This window comes from Oncorhynchus masou, chromosome 11 (assembly GCF_036934945.1).
Source record: "Oncorhynchus masou masou isolate Uvic2021 chromosome 11, UVic_Omas_1.1, whole genome shotgun sequence".
Classification (NCBI taxonomy): domain Eukaryota; kingdom Metazoa; phylum Chordata; class Actinopteri; order Salmoniformes; family Salmonidae; genus Oncorhynchus; species Oncorhynchus masou.
Window position 1 is genome coordinate 54,163,929 of NC_088222.1, and position 20,590 is coordinate 54,184,518.

At 42.1% G+C, this 20,590-nt stretch overlaps 1 protein-coding gene across 21 annotated transcripts in view; it reads left to right on the plus strand.

Moving 5' to 3' along the window:
* LOC135548845 (phosphatidylinositol-binding clathrin assembly protein-like) overlaps positions 1 to 20,590 on the plus strand; it is a 46,157-nt gene that overhangs the window by 5,709 nt on the left and 19,858 nt on the right. For all 21 annotated transcript variants that reach the window (XM_064978841.1, XM_064978845.1, XM_064978839.1 and 18 more), the window contains exons 2-8: positions 8,160 to 8,302; positions 8,840 to 8,915; positions 10,933 to 11,035; positions 11,317 to 11,410; positions 11,612 to 11,723; positions 17,553 to 17,659; positions 17,751 to 17,792. In XM_064978841.1, the coding sequence (XP_064834913.1) occupies positions 8,160 to 8,302; positions 8,840 to 8,915; positions 10,933 to 11,035; positions 11,317 to 11,410; positions 11,612 to 11,723; positions 17,553 to 17,659; positions 17,751 to 17,792 (677 nt within the window). The remainder of the gene's footprint in view (positions 1 to 8,159; positions 8,303 to 8,839; positions 8,916 to 10,932; positions 11,036 to 11,316; positions 11,411 to 11,611; positions 11,724 to 17,552; positions 17,660 to 17,750; positions 17,793 to 20,590) is intronic.

The following is a 20,590-nucleotide window of genomic DNA, read 5'->3' on the forward strand; positions in this document are numbered from 1 at the left end:
GAGGGTAAGGGGCATGATCCATGTAGGTTTCAAACCTCAGCAGTGTGTAGAGTGGAACCCTCGCACTTCAGTGCCCCATAGACCTTTCTTGTTTGTGGTCTGTATTTGAAATGGATACAATCATATGCCGTCAAACTGGTGACCATAATATTCTCCCTGCTGAGCAAGGAAGCACGTTTAGAATTCTATGCGTTTGAGTTGACATTGCATGTTGAGTAAGCCTACATGGATTCAAAATGTGGACAAGGAGGATTGGTACTGATGGGATTGGTTGAATTGGGCCCACGTTTAGCTTTGCTCGTAACCGTGTGAAGGTGCCATGAAGCATTGCTGCGGGAAGATGTTTGGGTGGGAAGCCACTACAGACTGCTATATTGGTCCGCTAATACAGGACTAGTCAAGGCCCAGAGCACAACTTTTTATTTTTTTAATATATATTTTTTTTAAGACTGCCGTGAGGACGCCATTTATTTTGCTTGTGTTATAGATAGGAAGCCTTCATTGGGTGTATGAATTGTCCTCTGAAGCACTGAATGTGAGCCACCAACTGTTTTTCTTCTTCTTAACCTATGTATTGCACAGTGTGTTAGTGGGGTTTTAGAACCTACTAGGTTGCCTACAGCTTGAATTATTGCTTAATGCCTACTGTCCTGTACAGTAACCACTGAGGTAGTTGTCAGTTGGGTCAGGCTAGAGGACACGCTAGCACATGCAGCATGAGGCTCTGCCACAGGTTCAACCTTGCCCCCCCCCCCTGCAGAACGCAGGCCACTCAGAGCATGTGACTGCAGTGGCATCGAATGACAGCCCCGCAAAAAGAGTGCTGACACCGCCTGCCCCACTGAATGGAGCCCACTGTAATTCTGAAAAGCCTTTACGATTCAGTGTCATGATTCAAAGCTGCAAACCAGGCACTACCATCAAATACTCATTCTTTAACCTCCATATTACAAGATTTTTTTTTTCTCTCTATTGGCCAATCTCATAGATTAACCTCAATAGCAATTTGTCTACAATGAAGTGGGCAGTTTGCCTTCAGTTCAGGGTCTTTTGCAAGATTTTTAAAGATTGACCCACTCTGGTCTTACTATACCTGTGTTGTGATCACTGAATACTTTTAGCATGGTCAACTCTATCAGTATAAAATGATTGTATCATATCATCCATATGCTGTGTGGAGCTGGTCCCTAATATAGAGGAAAAAAGGAAACTGGTTACAAATTCCACTGATGCAAACGCAGCCCTTGAAAGAGTCACTGACTACTCTAGCTGAGAATTTCAATGCACTGTAATCGTCTTGCATCTGTCCACTGCAAGATCACGTAGTGAACTAACCTAATTGTACTCTCCTGGAACATATCCCTCTACAATTTCAGAAACTGAATTGAAAATTCTGGAAGGGGGGGTCCTCTGGGAATTGACCCTAGTGTTAACTGCTACTGTTCTGCTTGATAAATACTTACTGGAGGAGGTAGAGCCTTAATTCAAAGCTGAATGCTACATCAATGTTTAGGGAAGTGCAAATAAAACCTTTTTGTGGGTTAACACTGATCGCCGTTTGCAGTGAGTGAAGTAACGGCCAACATTTTCAATGCATATATTCACCATGGATGGGTAAAATAAAGGTACGTACACATTGGTTGTGTTCACCCTCCACTACACCGCAGGGAAATAAACTCACTTCCTGACTGTCAACAGCTGGGCAGGATGTCGATTTATATGTATGTGTGTATTCCAAGTATGTCAGGGAGGAGATTGTTTGGGAGGGTAGGAAAAGAGGTAATACCCTTTTGGGAGGGTAGGAAAAGAGGTAATACCCTTTTGATCGGCTTCCTGTCATTTATGAATGCGTATCGTCTGTCCACTGTCAACCAACTAGGGATGGGCAGTATACCGTATTTTACTATATACTGGCACTTATGCACGGACCGGCTTGGGATTTTCCTTGACCTTCTATTACAGTATTTGAATGTTTGGTTTGTTAAATGTGATACGCCGTGTGTAACATCCATTTGTATAGTTTACTTCGCTACTTGAGTCATCCCTCTCCGCCCTCTCTGTCTCCAAGCCGCTTTCCACACAGACCTAGTCCCACCCTGTCACTCAAGGAGCGCATTTGTTGTTGCTTGACCATGAGACACTTTCGTTCAGTCTGCATGGTCAACGCAACATTGTTTCCAATTTGATCTTAATATAAATCCACAAGTGTTTTGTAGTTGCATTATTAGTTTGTTTCTTACATCTGCAAACGGGTAGTTTGTCTTTTCTTAGCAAGTTAAAACTTCTTCAGGAGTTGATTCCTGTACAGGAACCAAATGAGTGGAAATTCCAGAGCACCAACTAATTGTACTCGTTAAAACTCAAACTTTCATTAAAATTCACATGCAGGGTACTCAATTCAAGCCACACTCGTCGTTGCAATATTAGTTTGTTTCTTACATCTGCAAACGGCTAGTTTGTCTTAGCAAGTTAAGCCAAATCGTGTTCGCTAACTAGCTATTAAAAGGACTGAGTCAGAGCAATAACTCTTCCATGGCATTTTCATCCGTTGTCATGTCAAACACTGTATTCCATGTGCCCACTATTTATATTCTATTTCCATGATTCCAAAAGTTCAAATCAAAACCATAAAATACTGTCATAGCGTCAAATTTGAAAAATGATATTTTGCCCATATCGCCCCAGCCTTACTCCCCACATACCATTTTGAATAGAGCGCTGTGACGATTTGACAAATTATTCTTTGGCTTATGGCATTTCAAGTATGCACAGTTTTTGTCATTTTGAAAATATCTTCCACAAAACGATTCAACTCAACTTTCTAAATGAACTCGTCTACCTTCCCAAACAAAATAAATCCACTTCTGGGGACATTTTCTTCAAACTCGAGCTTAGTTTTTGTAATTCACAAATTACTCTTTATTTAGATGTTGAACCCTTGTAGGCCTATAGCTTCACTATGGTGTCCTCCCTCCTAATGCTAACCACTTTTTTTCCAATAAGTGTAAAAAAGGACTTCATTATAATCTCCCCCCTGTAAACCTTGTGTTCTGCTGAGCTTATTGGAACTGCTTGCCGACGCCATCAGTCCGTTCCTTGCATATTTGGCCCTTAATCTTGTGTGTTAATTAAGGAACTCAAGGGAATGTGAGGGAAATGCCTCGGCCATTGCATTCCAATCATTGCTAACTTGTCCAGAGTTCCGCATGGGGGGGGGGGCTTCTACTTTTTAATGAACTGTTTAATTAATTTTAATGCTTTTAATTCACGTCAGCTGCCCTGACTATGTCAACACTAACATGTCATGGCTATTAAATACTCTTATCTACAGTACGTTTCCCCTATGTACAAGCCCTTGACCCTTGCAATTGGAATAAATGTGTAGACTCAATGACCGAGGACTGAGAAAATGGTGCGGGGATGAGATACTTTCAACGGGGGAGGTCCAGGTCATCCACTGCATAAGCATTCCATAGCACTTAATGTCATCACACTAAATCTGGACTCATGAATTGCATGTATTAATGCATGTATTACAATTATTTATAAATTGATTGCAAATAAATGATATGCAGTAGCTTATGAAAGTGACCTAGCTTTTATTTTCTAGGATGGTTTAGTAATCACTTACACTTTATTTCATATTTTAATTGTGACTTGACATGTGGCTACAGCTGCTGATGCAGGCTCTTTTGCAGACATTGGCAATGCACTCTCTCTACCCAAAATATCATGGTTTGCCATTACTGGAATCCTTTTGTCATGCTTTTCATTTTTAAACTTTCCACACAACCCTCCCAAACCACAAACTATTCAGAATAGAGCCTTGTCTGATTCCCACCAGCTTGTTCTTTGCACTCCCTAACGTTTTCATGCTTTGGATTCGAGACCTTTGCGGTTTCAGCTGTGACATCCTTTCCAAAATCAGTTCTGATGTGGAGAGCTCAATTTGCACACTGTTGATATGACACTTGCTGCCATTGTTTTTGTCTGGTCTGCCCCAGGTCCATAGGTAGTCACCAAGACTGATTTGTCTAATCTGTACTCTTTCATTGTGACAATTTAGCACTAGACTAAAGTCTGTAGGCCTTCTAGGATTTTCAGGCTGGTGGTGTTTTACAAAGAGACCGGTGGTTTAAACTTGGTTGGGTAACGGACAAGTCACCAACCGTGTTATTTTGGTTAGAGAGGCTGGTCTCATGAGACCCTATATCTGTTGTGAGATTTATGATCGTTATGTACATGATTGCAGTGCTTACTGAACATGTACAAAATCTCTGAATTCAAGCGTGACACTTTTTGGAAGTTTCAAAGAATCAGACCGACTGCCTGGAATACATGGGTCAGATGAGAGAACATGGTCTTGGTTTGCTTTATGGAGTGAAACTGCAATTTAGGTTGCTGGACTTTGCTACGCCTGGCTCTCTTTTTGAACCAATGTGTCAGGCATTTTGCCCAATTCAGCCTGATTAAATCGGACTCTGGCAAGCTTATTTAACAATAGTTTGGTCTAATTTTAAACTATTTTTTTACTAGAACCAATAGCTTGGTAGATGTTGGGAGTCAGAATCAAAGGGTTTCCGAAACGCTACATTAACTAGAATGGTGATAAAGTATATGTTTGCTAGTAGTTCCAAGAGTAATCCCAGCCATTTTAGTAGGCTCTAGTTTTTGTCCTCTGCTGCGGCCGAAGCCAACTTTCTGACGGTAGTGTCTCCAGATGTTAACAGAGCGAATGCAAGATTTATGGTGTGCAGCTATGCACGACTCAATTAACATCTGTATTTTGTCTACCACAAGGTGCTATGCTCAGGTTGACTAGCATCTTCTGAGTTCTGCCCTTAAACTGATTTTTATGGCTTTTAATACTTCCTGTGAATAGATGGTCAGTTTCCTCTCTCCTAGACTTAGGGGTGTGCCAGTCAAATCAAATTGAATTGGTCACATACACAGGGTTAGCAGATGTTATTGCGAGTGTAGCGAAATGCTTTTGCTTCTAGTTCCGACTGCAGTAATATCTAACAATTTCGCAACTACCTTATACACACAAATGTAAAGGGTTGAATATGTACATATAAATATATGGACGAGCCATGGCCGTGCGGCATAGGCAAGATGCAGTAGATCGTATAGACTACAGTATATACATATGAGATGAATTATGTAGGGTATGTAAACATTTTATAAAGTGGCATTGTTTAAAGTGACTCGTGATATACATTAATAATGAAAAATTGGATATAATAAAAGTGGCTAGAGATTTGAGTCTGTTGGCAGAAGCCACTCAATGTTAGTGATGGCTGCTTAAGTCTGGTCTTGAGATGGAAGCTGTTTGCCAGTCTCTCGGTCCCAGCTTCGATGCACCTGTACAGACTCACCTTCTGGATTATAGTGGGACGAACAGGCAGTGGCTCGGGTGGTTGTTATCCTTGACGATTATGGCCTTCCTGTGACGTCGGGCGGTGTAGGTGTCCTGGAAGGCAGGTAGTTTGCCCCCGGTGATGTGTTGTGCCGCTGTCACTACCCTATGGAGAGCCTTACGGTTGTGGGCGGAGCAGTTGCCGTACCAGGCGGCGACACAGCCTGACTCTCGGTTGTGCATCTGTAGAAGTTTGTGGGTTTTAGATGACAAGAACAAATATCTTCAGCCTCCTGAGGTTGAAAAGGCACTATTGCGCCGCCTTCACCACGCTGTGTGGGTGGACCATTTTCAGTTTGTCCGTAATGTGTACGCCGATGAACCTTCTCCACTACTGTCCCATTGGTGTGGATAGGCGGGTGGCTCTCTCTGCTGTTTCCTGAAGTCCACGGTCATCTCCGTTTTGTTGAGTGTGCGGTTATTTTCCTGACCCCACACTCCGAGGGCCCTCACCACCTCCCTGTAGGCAGTCTCGTTGTTGGTAATCGTTCTGTCTCCTAGAGATTAACGTACTTTGGTGCGAAAAGTGCAAATCAATCCCAGAACAGCAAAGGACCTTGTGAAGATGCTGGAGGAAACCGGTATAAATGTATCTTTTTCCACAGTAACAATAACCTATATTGACAACCTGAAAGGCTGCTCATCCAGGGAGAAGCCACTGCTCCAAAACTGCTTATTGTGGGAAGCTGGTGGAATGCTGCCTGAAACCATTTAAAGGCAATGCTGCCAAATACTAATTGAATGTATGTAAACTTCTGACCCACTGGGAATATGATGAAAGAAATAAAAGCTGAAATAAATAATTCTCTCTCCTATTATTCTGACATTTTCACATTCTTAAAATAAAGTGGTGAGCCTAACTGACCTAAAACAGGGCATTTTTACTAGGATTAAATGTCAGGAAATGTAAAACAGTTTTTAAATGTATTTGGCTAAGGTGTAAGTAAACTTCCGATTTCAACTGTAGGTCAACATGGTAGCACTTAGTAATAACTAGCCTGCATTTCACTGTAACATACTTTTTTTGATGTGTATAAATTCCACATTTTGTTGATGGATATTTAGTTTGATCTGTTAAATGACTTGCTTTGTACAACAAATAATTTCAAAAATATTTTGACGTTATTTGCCAAGCAACCATTTGGCAAGGGATCATTTTGAATATTGTATTGCAGGAACACCCCCCTAAAGTCATGTGTTGCTTGAAACGGGGAAGGAAAAGCAGAGAACAGGGTCTCAATGGGTTTTACATGTAAGATAGGTTGGTGCTTGTTTAATCAGCCTTTTGCACTTACAATGCACCTAGAGAGCATGCATGTGCAAACTCCTGTATACCACTTTTGATTGAATAACCCCCAAGCTGTGAAGGTTGAATTTTATTCTATGTCTTGGCTGACAACTGTCTGAACTGAAATCTTCTCAAGTGACTGTCACAAATAGTGCCATCAGATTATCTGCCTGGTACAGTTGAAACTGGGATTAATCTGTGAAGAGCACACTTCTCCAGCGTGCCAGTGGCCATCGAAGGTGAGCATTTGCCCACTGAAGTTGTTTACGACGCCAAACTGCAGTCAGGTCCAGACCCTGGTGAGGACGATGAGCACACAATGAGCTTCCCTGTGACTGTTTCTGTGCAGAAATCCTTTGGTTGTGCAAACCCGCAGTTTCATCAGCTGTCCGGGTGGCTGGTCTAAGATGAGCACTCCAGGTGAAGACACCTGATGTGGGGGTCCTGGGCTGGCATGGTTACACGTGGTCTCAGTTGAGGCCGGTTGGACGTATTGGCAAATTCTCTAAAATTACATTTCAGGCGGCTTATGGTTGAGAAATTAACATTCAATCTTCTGGCAACAGCTCTGGTGGACATTCCTGGAGTCAGCATGCCAATTGCACGCTCCCTCAACTTAAGACATGTGGCATTGTGTTGTGACAACTGCACATTTTAGTGGCCTTTTATTGTCCCCGGCACAAGGTGCACCTGTGTTATCAGATTCTTGGTTTGTGCACAGAATTTGAGAGAAGTTTTTCATGCGTATGGAACATTTCTGGAGTTTTCTATTTCAGCTCATGAAACATGGGACCAACACTTCACGTGTTGCGTTTTATTTTTTTGTTCAGTGTATTTCAATGTTTGATCAGCCAGCTACTGTGTTGTCATAGAACGGTACATGATTGGTGAAATCTTATCAGTGCTAGCAGCAGATTTCCTCGAGCTTTCAGTGATGGACCATCTTCTGTGTGTGAGGGAGAAATCTCTGTTTGTTTAAGGCCTGTATTAGAGGGTGTATGAATGACCTGATGAGATCAGGCATGAGAGACCAGTCTCATGGCACTGATGGAAAGGTGCCAGAAGGCATCGGCTTTCACTACAGGCCAGATGGCATGGGAGCCCTGCCAAAGGCTAAATAATGCCCAGGATGCGCTATCCTCAGACGTTTGTGACAACAGCCTGAATATAAACACTGGGTGCAACCTATCCTGGGCTGTGCTAAATAACACCATAAGGACTTAGTGCTCTGTCAAACCTGGTGGTCCAACTGACGAGAGCTTGTACCAAGAAGTTTGTCGTTAGCTCACCACAACGGCTTGATTCGGTGGAACTGGTTGTTCAAAATAACATTTGCCAACGCTTTCGCTTACACTCACTCGCATGCAGTCAAACACACTCTTTGACTATCACACACACAATACTATTCCATTAAGACCCTACAGTGACTGTTTCCCCTTCTCTCTCCCCCAGACCTGATCCACTGCACCAATGAGATGAACGTGAACATCCCCCAGCTGGCAGACACGTTGTTTGAGAGGACGGCCAGCACCAGCTGGGTGGTGGTCTTCAAGTCTCTCACCGCCACCCACCACACCATGGTCTACGGCAATGAGGTGAGTGAAACCTGTCTAGGGGCACAAATGGTTAGGTTTGGGTGAGGGAATTCTGTACCTGGGGATTTGTCACTCCAGAGCTCTGCAACTCAACACTTCCAGCAGAGCCGTAGATAATGGATCTGACTCCTTGGTGATCAGGGGCATGTCATGCCAGACACACTCTGAATTCCAGCTCAACCCCTATCCCTCCATACATATGACAATTATACCATTGTAACATGCTCTACTCCTGGTGATGCCTTTCTCAAATATGATGTCATGAAAGATTTCACGTGTAAGAAAATAAATTCAGTGTCAGAAGTGACACTAATACTGTGGTGTTCAGGTCTTTTGAAATCCTTTTAACACTAGTGGTTTGAAAAGTGTCAGCAATATCCAGTCCACAGAATTGTCATTTTGTATTATACTTCTTTTGAGGGGGCTCTCTTATGTAACATTGCTATGCATTTTCAAAAGTGGTTGTCTTGTATTGCTGTTTGTCTATCATTTGCATTCATCTATGAAGGTTTGCACACACATGTTTCTGTGTTGCAGAGATTTATACAGTACATGGCTTCAAGGAATACGCTTTTCAACCTCAGTAACTTTTTGGACAAAAGTGGCCTGCAAGGTGAGTACTGTCAGCTCTGCACAAACTTTGCTGCAGCACTCTATTTTATCAGTGGTTCAGTATCGTCTAAACTGGATGAGATGACACGCTCCAACACATTTGAATTTTTGCCTTGTAATTTCAGAAAATGTCCATAACATTTACATACATTTAAGTCATTTAGCAGACGCTCTTATCCAGTCATTTAGCAGACGCTCTCGTCCTCTTATCCAGTCATTTAGCAGACGCTCTCGTCCATAACACATCTACCGTTGTTTTGCAATATTACTTACCTGCCCAGTGTTTTGATTGGCTGTGATATTCACCTATTGATTTCTCCCACCGGAGCAGCATCTGTTTAACTAAGAGAGCTGTGTTATAAAAAATTTTTTTTTTTACAGCCGTTTGAAGCTGGTCGACCAAAACCGAAAGTAACTTTTAGTTTCGGTCCACCAGCTTCAGACAGCTGTAAAATGATATTTGTTAATGGAAATGTATTTCTCAGGGATTTAGATGGTACAATGATTCCCTACACTTCATTTAGGGAACGGTGTAGAATGACAGAGCGCTTTCCACTAGATAACACAGCTACAAAGTCAGAACAGCTTTCCCAGTTTGACAACAGATGCCGCTCCAGCGGAAGAAATCAATCACAGCCAATCACAACACTGGCAGTTAAGTAATACTGTGAAACAATATCATTCCACTGTTAGCAGCGAATATATTATGGATGGTTTCTAAAGTTACAATGCAAACATTTAAAAAAAATCCTGTGTTCTGTAGCACCTTTTTTTTGAGGCATTCAGATATAAATATATTTTCCCGAACAAGCATGCTTATCTGACATGTAGAATAAGGAAACGTCAGCTCTATTCAAAACCTGCAGCAACTTTTAACTACTGTGTGTGTGTACACACAACAGGCGATATTGAGACCTGCCAAACTATGTTAGAAGCGGAGAACTGTTATTTTAGACAGTCCTACCCTTTTGCTCTATTCCCAATGAAATGGCAACACTCAGCTCACATCAGGCCCAGCAAAATGTATTTACTTAAAGTTGTTTCCAATGTTAACAAGATGCCTGGCAGCCCAGACCAGTGGGACTTTCAAGGGGGAGTGTAAAGGCAGATTAAGCGCCCCTAATAATAACCTAATGCCTTTTGTCAAGTTGTTACTTATAAATTAGGGGGATGGGGAGCTACCAGTTTAAATGACGACTGGATTTAGGTTGGAGTATAGCGCTCATGACAGAAATCCACTAGATGGTGGGCCTTTGCTTTAGGAGAAATATGGGACTTTATTTACGATACGTACAGTATTTATGATAGTTCATGGTCATTTTCATACATTGTTTGAAGTTTTGGCACAATTCTCAGTGTTGCGGAAAATAAATCAGAAAACTGACAATGTCCAATAGCTTGGAAAATAAACGTGACACCCTTATGAGTCCCATTTGTTTATTTTTCAAGCTATTGCACATACTATTTCACATAACAGGTGTTCCTCAAAGGGCCATACAATTCAGTCTTCTTTTTCCATGTAAAGCTTTCACAAGTATCACGATAGTGTGACATTTGTATCATGGCAACACGGGAACACACACTTGAAGTATCCTAAAGTTTGCCTGTGTATTTGTCCGACGGGTAGTAGGCCATAAATTGACGGAAAAAAATCAGTAGTCGTAACTTCCATAAATCAATGGTATGTGCCTTGGCTTATTCAAGCTCAAGTGCATCCCTTATTTTCCTTAATAAACCGTTAAGAGTATAGGCTAGTTGCCACCCTTGATGTCACGTGTGCAAAGCTGTCAAGGCAAAGAAAGGGTGGCTACTTTGAAAAATATAGTTATTTGTTTAACTCTTATTTTGGTTACTACATGATTCCATATGTTATTTCATAGTTTTTGATGTCTTCACTATTACTCTACAACGTAGCACATAGTACACAATGAAAAACCCTTGAATGAGTAAGTGTCCAAATGTTTGACTAGTACTGAATACCAAGATGCTCAGAGTAATTCCCTTATTGTCTTTTTCAGGCTATGACATGTCAACGTTCATAAGGAGATATAGTCGCTACCTGAATGAGAAGGCTGTGTCGTATCGACAAGTCGCTTTTGACTTTACAAAAGTTAAACGAGGGTAAGGACTTTAATTCTCTATTCACATTTCCTTATACCGTCAGGCTCAGCTAGCATCTATATTGTATAAATATTATACAGTCGAGACCTGAAGTGTTTTGGATATTTTTTTGCCATAGTGCTTATTCTTCCACAAGTGCATATAGTTTAGCGGCTCGGGGTTGATTTGGCGTCTAAGTGCATTATTTTAAATTGCGTGCTTCAGCTTATTACACACATTCATGACAGTCTAAAGCCATTGGGATTGGGCCCTTAATGATTGGAATATTATCTTTACCCCAGGGCGGATGGCGTTATGAGAACCATGAACACAGAAAAGTTACTAAAGACCATACCGATTATCCAAAACCAGATGGATGCGCTACTTGACTTCAATGTGAGTTTTCAATGCTTGACGTTTTGTACGTTGTTGTATTGCTATGGCCTCAACTCTTAAGCTCCTGTATTGCAAGAAACATAGTGGACGATTGAGTAATCGAGATCCTTTACCTGTGGATTGGGAGCTCTGGGAGTCAGACCAATGAGTGCTCGATAGGTTGACTGTCAATTCATCTGCTTTGGACCCCTCCGTCTCCAGGTCAACGCCAACGAGCTCACCAATGGAGTGATCAACGCGTCCTTCATGCTTCTGTTTAAAGATTCAATTCGACTGTTTGCGGCCTACAATGAAGGCATTATCAATCTGCTGGGTAAGTGCTTCCGCCTTCCAGCTCTCAAGTCTCTGTCCTGCCAAAACCAAGTCCTTATCGCTGTGTCATCGTTACCGTTGAGTACTGATGCAAAAACACCTTTGATGCATAGACACCTTTGCACCATGTCGTACTTAGTTCATACTGTATCCCTGGCCTCAAATGTTTGCCCCCTCTCACTATCAGCCTGCTGCCATGCTAGCCTGGCTGACTTAACGGGGGACGACGAAGGACTTGTGTTATGTTACTACTCTGTTTTGCTCTCGTGTTCTAGTTGTGCTGGGTGACATTTGGTCTGTATATAGGTTTAGGGGTTGGGTGAATTCCCTTTTGAACTGAGCCATTCTATTTGATTTCTGAAATGCATCAACAAATCTAGTTTCCAATTCTTCTCATTCATATTAAATGAGTTTCCTGAAGGGACTGGGTTAAACTGAAATTGAGCTCAATGCTGGTGGAGAGACTGGTCTTGCACACAGTCTGATTTCAACTACTCTTTCCTGGCTGTCTTTCACACAGTCTGAATTCAACGACTTCGTGACATAAGATCAGTGCATGTGTGATTTTTGTCTGTTTTGAAATTAAAATATCTAACGTTGGAAATCGAAGTTCCAGTACACTGACATTCTTGTATGCTCCACAAAGTTGGACATTATAAGAGTTAGAGAATTGCACTTGTTTACTAGACTTGTTTAAGAACTTTTTGCAGCTATATGATATTTATGCTATAGTTCTAGTCCTTTCATATCAAGGCTATATTCTCTGCTATGAGGATGTATGCCTTTCTCACTCAGATGTGAGCCTTGGGTCTTTTGAGGGGAATGAGCAGGTCCTTGGAGGGGAGCAAACGTCAGTGAGAGGTTTACAAGCCAGTGAGACATTCATGCACCACTCTGAAGCGTTTCTATACGTCCTGCAGACATCCACATTTAACTGCCAAGTTTCTGATTTGAGAGAACAGTTCTGAAATTAAACGTCTCTCCCATTAATTTGTAAAGGCTGTTTAATTATTTGATACAGTTTATCCTGAAATGTCTGTGCCTTGGAATGTATTCAGACCCCTTGACTTTTTCCACACTTTCTTAAGTTACAGCCTTTTTCTAAAATTGATTAAATACAAATCCTCAGCAATCTCTACACAATACCCCATAATGACAAAGAAAAAACAGGTTTTTATACATTTTGCAAATATGTAAAGATGTTTTTTTAAATATAAATGTTCAGACCCTTTGCTATGAGACTCAATTATCTTCAGCTAGATCCTGTTTCCACTGATTAATCAAGTTGAAGAAAGATCAAGGACAGTCCACCTGTGGTAGGTTCAAATGATTGGACATGATATGCAAAGGTCCCACAGTTGACAGTATGTCAGAGCAAAAACCAAGCCCTGGGGACGAAGGAATTGTTCCTAGAGCTCCGAGACATGATTTGTGTCGAGGCACAGATTTGGGGAACAGTACCAAAAAATGTATGCAGCATTGAAGGTCCCCAAGAACATAGTGGCCTCCATCATTCTTAAATGGAAGAAGTTTGGAACCACCAATACTCTTTCTAAAGCTGGATGCCAGGCCAAACTGAGCAATCGGAGGAGAAGGGCCTTGGACAGGGAGGTGACTAAGAACCTGATGGTCACTCTGACAGAGCTCAAGAATTCCTCTTTGGAGATGGTTGTCCTTTTGGAAGGTTCTCCAATCTCTGCAACACTCCACCAATCTGGCCTTTATGGTAGAGGGGCCATACTGAAGGCACATGACAGCCTGCTGGAAGTTTGCCAAAAGGCACCTACAGGACTCTCAGACCATGAGAAACAAGATTATCTGGTCTGATGAAATGCCAAGCTGCACATCTGGAGGAAATCTGGCACCATCCCTACGGTGAAGCATGGTGGTGGCAGCGTCATGCTGTGGGGATATTTTTCAGTGGCAGGTACTGGGTGACTAGTCAGGATCGAGGCAAAGATAACCGGCGCATAGTACAGAGATCATTGATGAAAACCTACTCAGGACCACAGACTGGGGGCAAAGGGACACCTTCCAACAGAACAATGACACTAAGCACACAGCCAAGACATCGCAGGAGTGGCTTCGGGACAATTCTCAATGTCCTTGAGTGGCCCAGCCAGAGCCCAGACTTGAACAGAGATTGAACATCTCTGAGAGACCTGAAAATAGCTGTGCAGCAACGCTCCCCATCCAAACTGACAGTGCTTGAGAGGATCTGCAAAGGGGAATGGGAGAAACTCTCCAAATACAGGTGTGCCAAGCTTGTAGCGTCTTATCCAAGAAGACTCAAGGCTGTAATTGCTGCCAACAGTGCTTCAACAAGTACTGAGTAAAGGGTCTGAATATGTATGTAAATGTAATATTCAGTTTAACATTTTTTTAAACATTTGCTGATATTTCTAAAAACCCATTTTTTCTTTGGAATTTGTTTTTATTTTACCTTAACTAGGCAAGTCAGTTAAGAACAAATTCTTATTTTCAATGATGGCCTAGGAACAATGGGTTATCTACCTCTGGGGGCAGTATTGAGTAGCTTGGATGAATAAGGTGTTCAGAGTAAACTACCTGCAACTCAGGCCCAGAAGCTAGAATATGCATATAATTAGATTTGGATAGAAAACACTGACGTTTTCTAAAACTGTTAAAATGTCTGTGTATAACAGAACTCGTATGGCTGGCAAAACCCTGAAGAAAATCCATCCAGGAAGTGCCATTACTTTGAAATGGCTTTTTCAATGAAATCCTGTCCACCACTTAAAGGGATAGGACCCAGATTTCGTTCCCTACGGCTTCCACTAGTTGTGAACAATCTTTAGACATTGTTTCAGGCTTTTATTCTGAAAAATGAGGGAGAATGACAACAGCCAGTGAAAGTGCCAAATTCGAACAAATCTCATAATTAAAATTCCTCAAACATACAAGTATCTTATACCATTTGAAAGGTTATCTTTTTGTTAATCCCACCAGTGTCCGATTTCAAATAGGCTTTACAGCGTAAGCACCACAAACGATTAAGTCACCACCAAGTCACAGATAAATTCAGTCATTTTTCCAGCCAAAGAGGAGTCACAAAAAGCACAAATGGAGATAAAAATTAATCACTAAACTTTATCTTCATCAGATGACACTCCTAGGACTTCATGTTACACAATACATGTATGTTTTGTTCGATGAAGTGCACATTTATATAAAAAAAATTGGTATACATTGGGCGTTACGTTCACTGGTTCCAAAATCATCCGTTGATATTGCAGAGAGCCACGTCATTTTACAGAAATACTCATTATAAATGTCGAAGAAAATAAAATTGTTAGACATGGAAATATAGATACACTTCTCCTTAATGCAACCGCTGTGTCAGATTAAAAAAAATAAAAAAAAATAACTTTATGGAAAAATCTGAGTACAGCTTTCAGACAAAGCAGCCAAAAAGATATCCGCCTTATTGGGTAGTCAACATTATTCATAAATGGCATTATAAATATTCCCTTTGATCTTCATCAGAATGCACTCCCAGGAATCCCAGTTCCACATTAAATGTTTGGACATAAATGGACATTATTGAACTAAATCAAAGAGCTACTTTTGTTAGCACGTTTGGTTAAGAAAATCCAAAGTCATGAAGCGCGTTCCCTAGTTGCAGACAATGTCAAAGTTCCGTTCCTGTCCGTAGAAACATGTCAAAAGCTGTATGGAATCAATCTTTAGGATGTTTTTAACATAAAATGTCAATGTTCCAACCAGAGAATTCCATTGTCTTCAGAAGGGCGATGGAACAGAGCTCCCTCGTGTGAACGTGTGTGGTCAGAGCATGCTCAGCTCATGGCAGACCTTACTCATTCCCTTCTCATTCGGTCCAATATCCCACTGTGTATTCAATAGGGGCTGGGTTGAAAATCGACCAACCTCAGATTTTCCACTTCCTGTTTGGATTTCTTCTTAGGTTTTTGCCTGCCATATGAATTATGTTATACTCAGACATCATTCAAACAGTTTAGAAACTTCAGTGTTTTTTTATCCAATACTACTAATATGCATATATTAGCAACTGGGACTGAGGAGCAGGTAGTTTACTCTGGGCACCTGTCATCCAAGCTACTCAATACTGCCCCTGCAGCCATAAGAAGTTATAGGCCTATTTCTATTTTGCCCTGTATCAAGTGTTGGAAAAACGTGTCCAATAATCAACGAACTGGCTTTCTTGAGGTCTATAGTATTCTCTCTGATATGCAATCTGGTTTCCGCTCAGATTATGGATGTGTCACTGCATCCTTAAAGTTCCTGTCACCATTGCCCTTGATTCTAAGCAATGTTGTGCTGCTATGTTTGACTTGGCCATACCTTTTGATACGGTAGACCATTCCATTCTTGTGGTGTTTCTGAGGTGTCTTTGGCCTGGTTTGCAACTACTTATTTCAAAGAGTGCAGTGTATAAAGACAGAATCTGCTGTCTCTGCCACTGCCTGTCACCAAGGGAGTACCCCAAGGCTCGATCCTAGGCCCCACGCTCCTCTCAATATACATTAACAACATTTCTCAGGCAGTAGGAAGCTCTCTCATCCATTTATATGCAGATGACAGTCTTATACTCATCTGGCCCCTCCCTGGATTTTGTGTTAAACGCTCTACAACAAAGCTTTCTTAGTGTCTCACAAGCTTTCTCTACTCTTAACCTTGTTCTGAACACCTCCAAAACAAATGTCATGTGGTTTGGTAAGAATAATGCACCTCTCCCAACAGGTGTGATTACAACCTCTGAGGGTTTAGAGCTTGAGGAAGTCACCTCATACAAGTCCTTGGGCGTATGGCTAGACGATACACTGTCATTCTCTCAGCACATATCAACGCTTCAGGCTAAAGTTAAATCTAGACTTGGTTACCTCTATGGTAATCACTCCTCTTTCACCCCAGCTGCCAAACTAACCCTGATTCAGATGATCATTCAACACATGCTAGATTACGGAGACATAAGTTATAGATCGTCAGGTAAGGGTTCTCTTGAGCGGCTAGATGTTCTTTACCATTCGGCCATCAGATTTTCCACCAATGCTCCTTATAGGACACATCACTGCACTCCATACTCCTCTGTAAACTGGTCATCTCTGTATATCCGTCGCAAGATCCACTGGTTATTTTTAAAACCCTCTTAGGCCTCACTCCCCCCTATCTGAGATATCTACTGCAGCCCTCATCCTCCACATAAAACACCCGTTCTGCCAGTCACATTCTGTTAAAGGTCCCCAAAGCGCGCACATCCCTGGGTCGCTCGTCTTTTCAGTTCGCTGCAGTTAGCGACTGGAATGAGCTGAAACAAACACTCAACTGGACAGTTTTATCTCAATCTTTTCATTCAAAGACTCAATCATGGACACTCACTGACAGTTGTGGCTGCTTTGTGTGATGTACTGTTGTCTCTACCTTCTTGCCCTTTGTGCTGTTGTCTGTGCCTAATGTTTGTACCATGTTTTGTGTTGCTTCCATGTTGTGGTGTTGTCTTAGGTCTCTTTATGTTGTGTTGTCTCTTGTCGTGATGTGTGTAGTCCTTTTTGTTATTTAAAAATTTTAATCCCATTACCTGTCCCTGCATGAGTTTTTTTTGTTTTTTTTTCTCCCTTTTTGGTAGGTCGTCATTGTAAATAAGAATTTGTTCTTAACTGACTTGCCTAGTTAAATAAAACATGTATGTATAAAAGTAAGGCTGTAACAAAATGTGGAGTCAAATGGTCTGAATACTTTCTGAAGGCACTGTAATACCAGCGTTTTATCACTGCTATTTCGCATTAGTTCCAGTGCTCCATTATAATTTCCCTATCTATTCATTTCACAGAGAAGTACTTTGACATGAAGAAAACTCAATGCAAGGAGGGCCTTGACATCTACAAGAAATTCCTTACTCGAATGACAAGAATCTCTGAATTCCTCAAAGTTGCAGAGGTAAGATTCCACCTTTTTGGAAACTTCTGTGATCGGACTCCTACATTCGCTTTTATCACCGTCATCTTGACCCACCTCTTCTTCCTTTCAGCAAGTAGGGATTGATCGAGGGGACATTCCAGACCTCTCCCAGGTAAGATGTTAAAAGTGAGGTAAAAGCAAACTGCTGCCAGCATCCTCAGATCAACTAAACACATCACACCAATACTCCACACTCAATAATTGCTCCCTGTGCAATCCCGTATTGACTACAAGACATTCCTACTCGCCTAGAAATCCCTCCACAACCTGGCACCCACTGAACTCGCTGACCTTCTCCCAGCCTATGCCCCCTCCCTCCGCTCTGCTGTTTTCCTTTTCACCCCCACATTCCAGTTCTTCATCATGGGTGCCAGGGCCCTCAGCTGCTTGGCTCCCAGGCTCTGGAAAGCACTCTCCCCACATGACATGCAGACAGTCATCTCATTCAAAACACACCTCTTAGAGAACCTTTTATCGGTCCTGTTTGATCTGGTCCTTTGATTTTTGAATTGCACTTTTAATTGATAATTTTATGTAGGCTTACTTTAACTGTCCTTTAGTATCTTGAAAGGCTTTCCCAAATAAAATGTATTTGTCACTTTCCTCTATCCGCCTGAAAGTGCACTGAGACGGAGCCCTGCTGGACCCCTTAGCTTGACTTTACTTTCTACCCCACCTCAGTGTGCTGACGGCTCTCACCACCCTGCCACCTGCTGCAGTTTCAGACCTTCCAAATTGCTCCAGGGCTCTGTACCTATGCACAGTTCTAGCTATAACATATTGCTTGCTGGGCCCACACTGCATGTAGGCCCGTCATAGAGGAAATGGGAGAAAGGAAGGGTGCGCTTAATTTGCATTCAAACGGGGCCTCACTCGCTCTCCCCTGACCTTGCACTGCATACAGCACATAAAGGTGTTAACATCTGCCTCTGTCAAGGGCTATATTGAGTTGGCTAGAGCCGAGATGAAAGAACTAGGAGGAAAATAATACACCTACTTTGCATATATTGGAAATTATAGGCACTGTATGCTACTATACCATTTACATGTCACCTTTCAAAAAGGGACACATTTTGAATGGGGTTAGCTTCAGGTAACTGCCAAAATAAAGGAAACTCCACCATAAATGTCTTAATAGGGCATTACAGGTTGGCCGAACAGTGTCAATGCGATGTAGATTCTTCAAGTGTCTGGAACTCTATTGGAGGGATGTGGTGCCATTCTTCCTCAATACATTCTATAAGTTGGTGTTTTGTTTATGGTGGTGGAAAACATTGTCTCAGGCACCTCTATAGAATCTCCCTTCAGTGTTCAATTGGGTTGCAAATCTGGGCCCAGTTTTTCAAAAATGAATTATCTGGATTTTGCCAACAGGATTAAATGCAATTAATAGAACGGGGGTCCCCATTAAGACAATGATTAGTCCACTCTATTCATTATATTGCTATGCATTTAATCCTATCCGATAGGTGAAATTCAGATAGATCTGGTGACTTAGACACACACACAGCAAATATTTTACTGTCCTTGTGGGAAGCTGAAATGTATTTACACTCCTATTTTCCATAAACATTGAGCCTAAAATAGCCTTTGTTCTTGGACTGGTGAACGGGTCCTTGATTTTACGATCCTTGTGGGGACTTGTCGATTTCCGTGTAACCACGAGGACAGTAATCCAAGACCCCACACCTCCTTGGTTCTGGTACCGGTTCCGACCATTTCCGTTTGGAAAGCATTCAGACCCCTTGACTTTTTCCAAATGTAGTTACTTAACAGCCTTCTAAAATAGATGAAATAAAAACAAATCCTCAATCTACACAATATCCCATAATGAAAGCAGAAAAAGGTTTAGGCATTTTTGAAAATGTATTAAATAAACAACCTTATTTGCGTAGTATTCAGACCTTTTGCTATGAGACTTGAAATTGAGCTCAGGTGCATCCTGTTTCCATTGATCATCCTTGCTGTTTCTTCAACTTGGAGTCCACCTGTGGTAAATTCAATTGATTGGACATGATTTGTATAGCCCGGTGTGTACCTTTCCAAGGTCCCACAGTTGACAGTGCATGTCAGAGCAAAAACCAAGCCATGAGGTCAAAGGAACTGTTCGTAGAGCCCAGAGACAGGATTGTGTTGAGCCACAGATCTGGGGAAGGGTACCAAAACATTTCTGCAGCGTTTAAGGTCCCAAAAAACACATTGGCCTCCATAATTCTTAAATGGAAGAAGTTTGAACCACCAAGACTCTTCCTAGAGCTGGCTGCCCAGACAAACGGCAATCTGGGGAGAAGGGCCTTGGTCAGGGATGTGACCAAGAACCCGATCACTCTGACACAGCTCTAGAGTTCCTCTGTGGAGATGGTTGTCCTTCTGGAATGTTCCTCTACCTCTGCAGCACTCCACCAATCAGGCCTTTATGGTAGTGGCCAGACTGAAGCCACTCAGTAAAAGGCACATGGAGTTTGCCCAAAGGCGCCTAAAGACTCTCAGACCATGAGAAACAAGATTCTCTGGTCTGATCAAACCAAGATTGAATTCTTTGGCCTGAATTCCAGGCATCATGTCTGGAGCAAACCTCGTACCATCCCTATTGTGAAGCATGGGGGTGGCATCATCATGCTGTGGGGATGTGTTTCAGTGACCGGGAAAGAGACTAGTCAGGATCAAGGCGACGATGAGCAGAGGAAAGTGCAGAGATCCTCAATTAAAATCTGCTCAGGACCTCAGACTGGGGTGAAGGTTCACCTTCCAACAAGACAACGACCCTAAGCACACAGACAAGACCAACGCAGGAGTGGCTTCGGGAACAAGTCTCTGAATGTCCTTGAGTGGCCTAGCCAGAGCACGGACTTGAACCCAATCGAACATCTCTGCAGAGACTTGAAAATAGCTGTGCAGCGACGCTCCCCA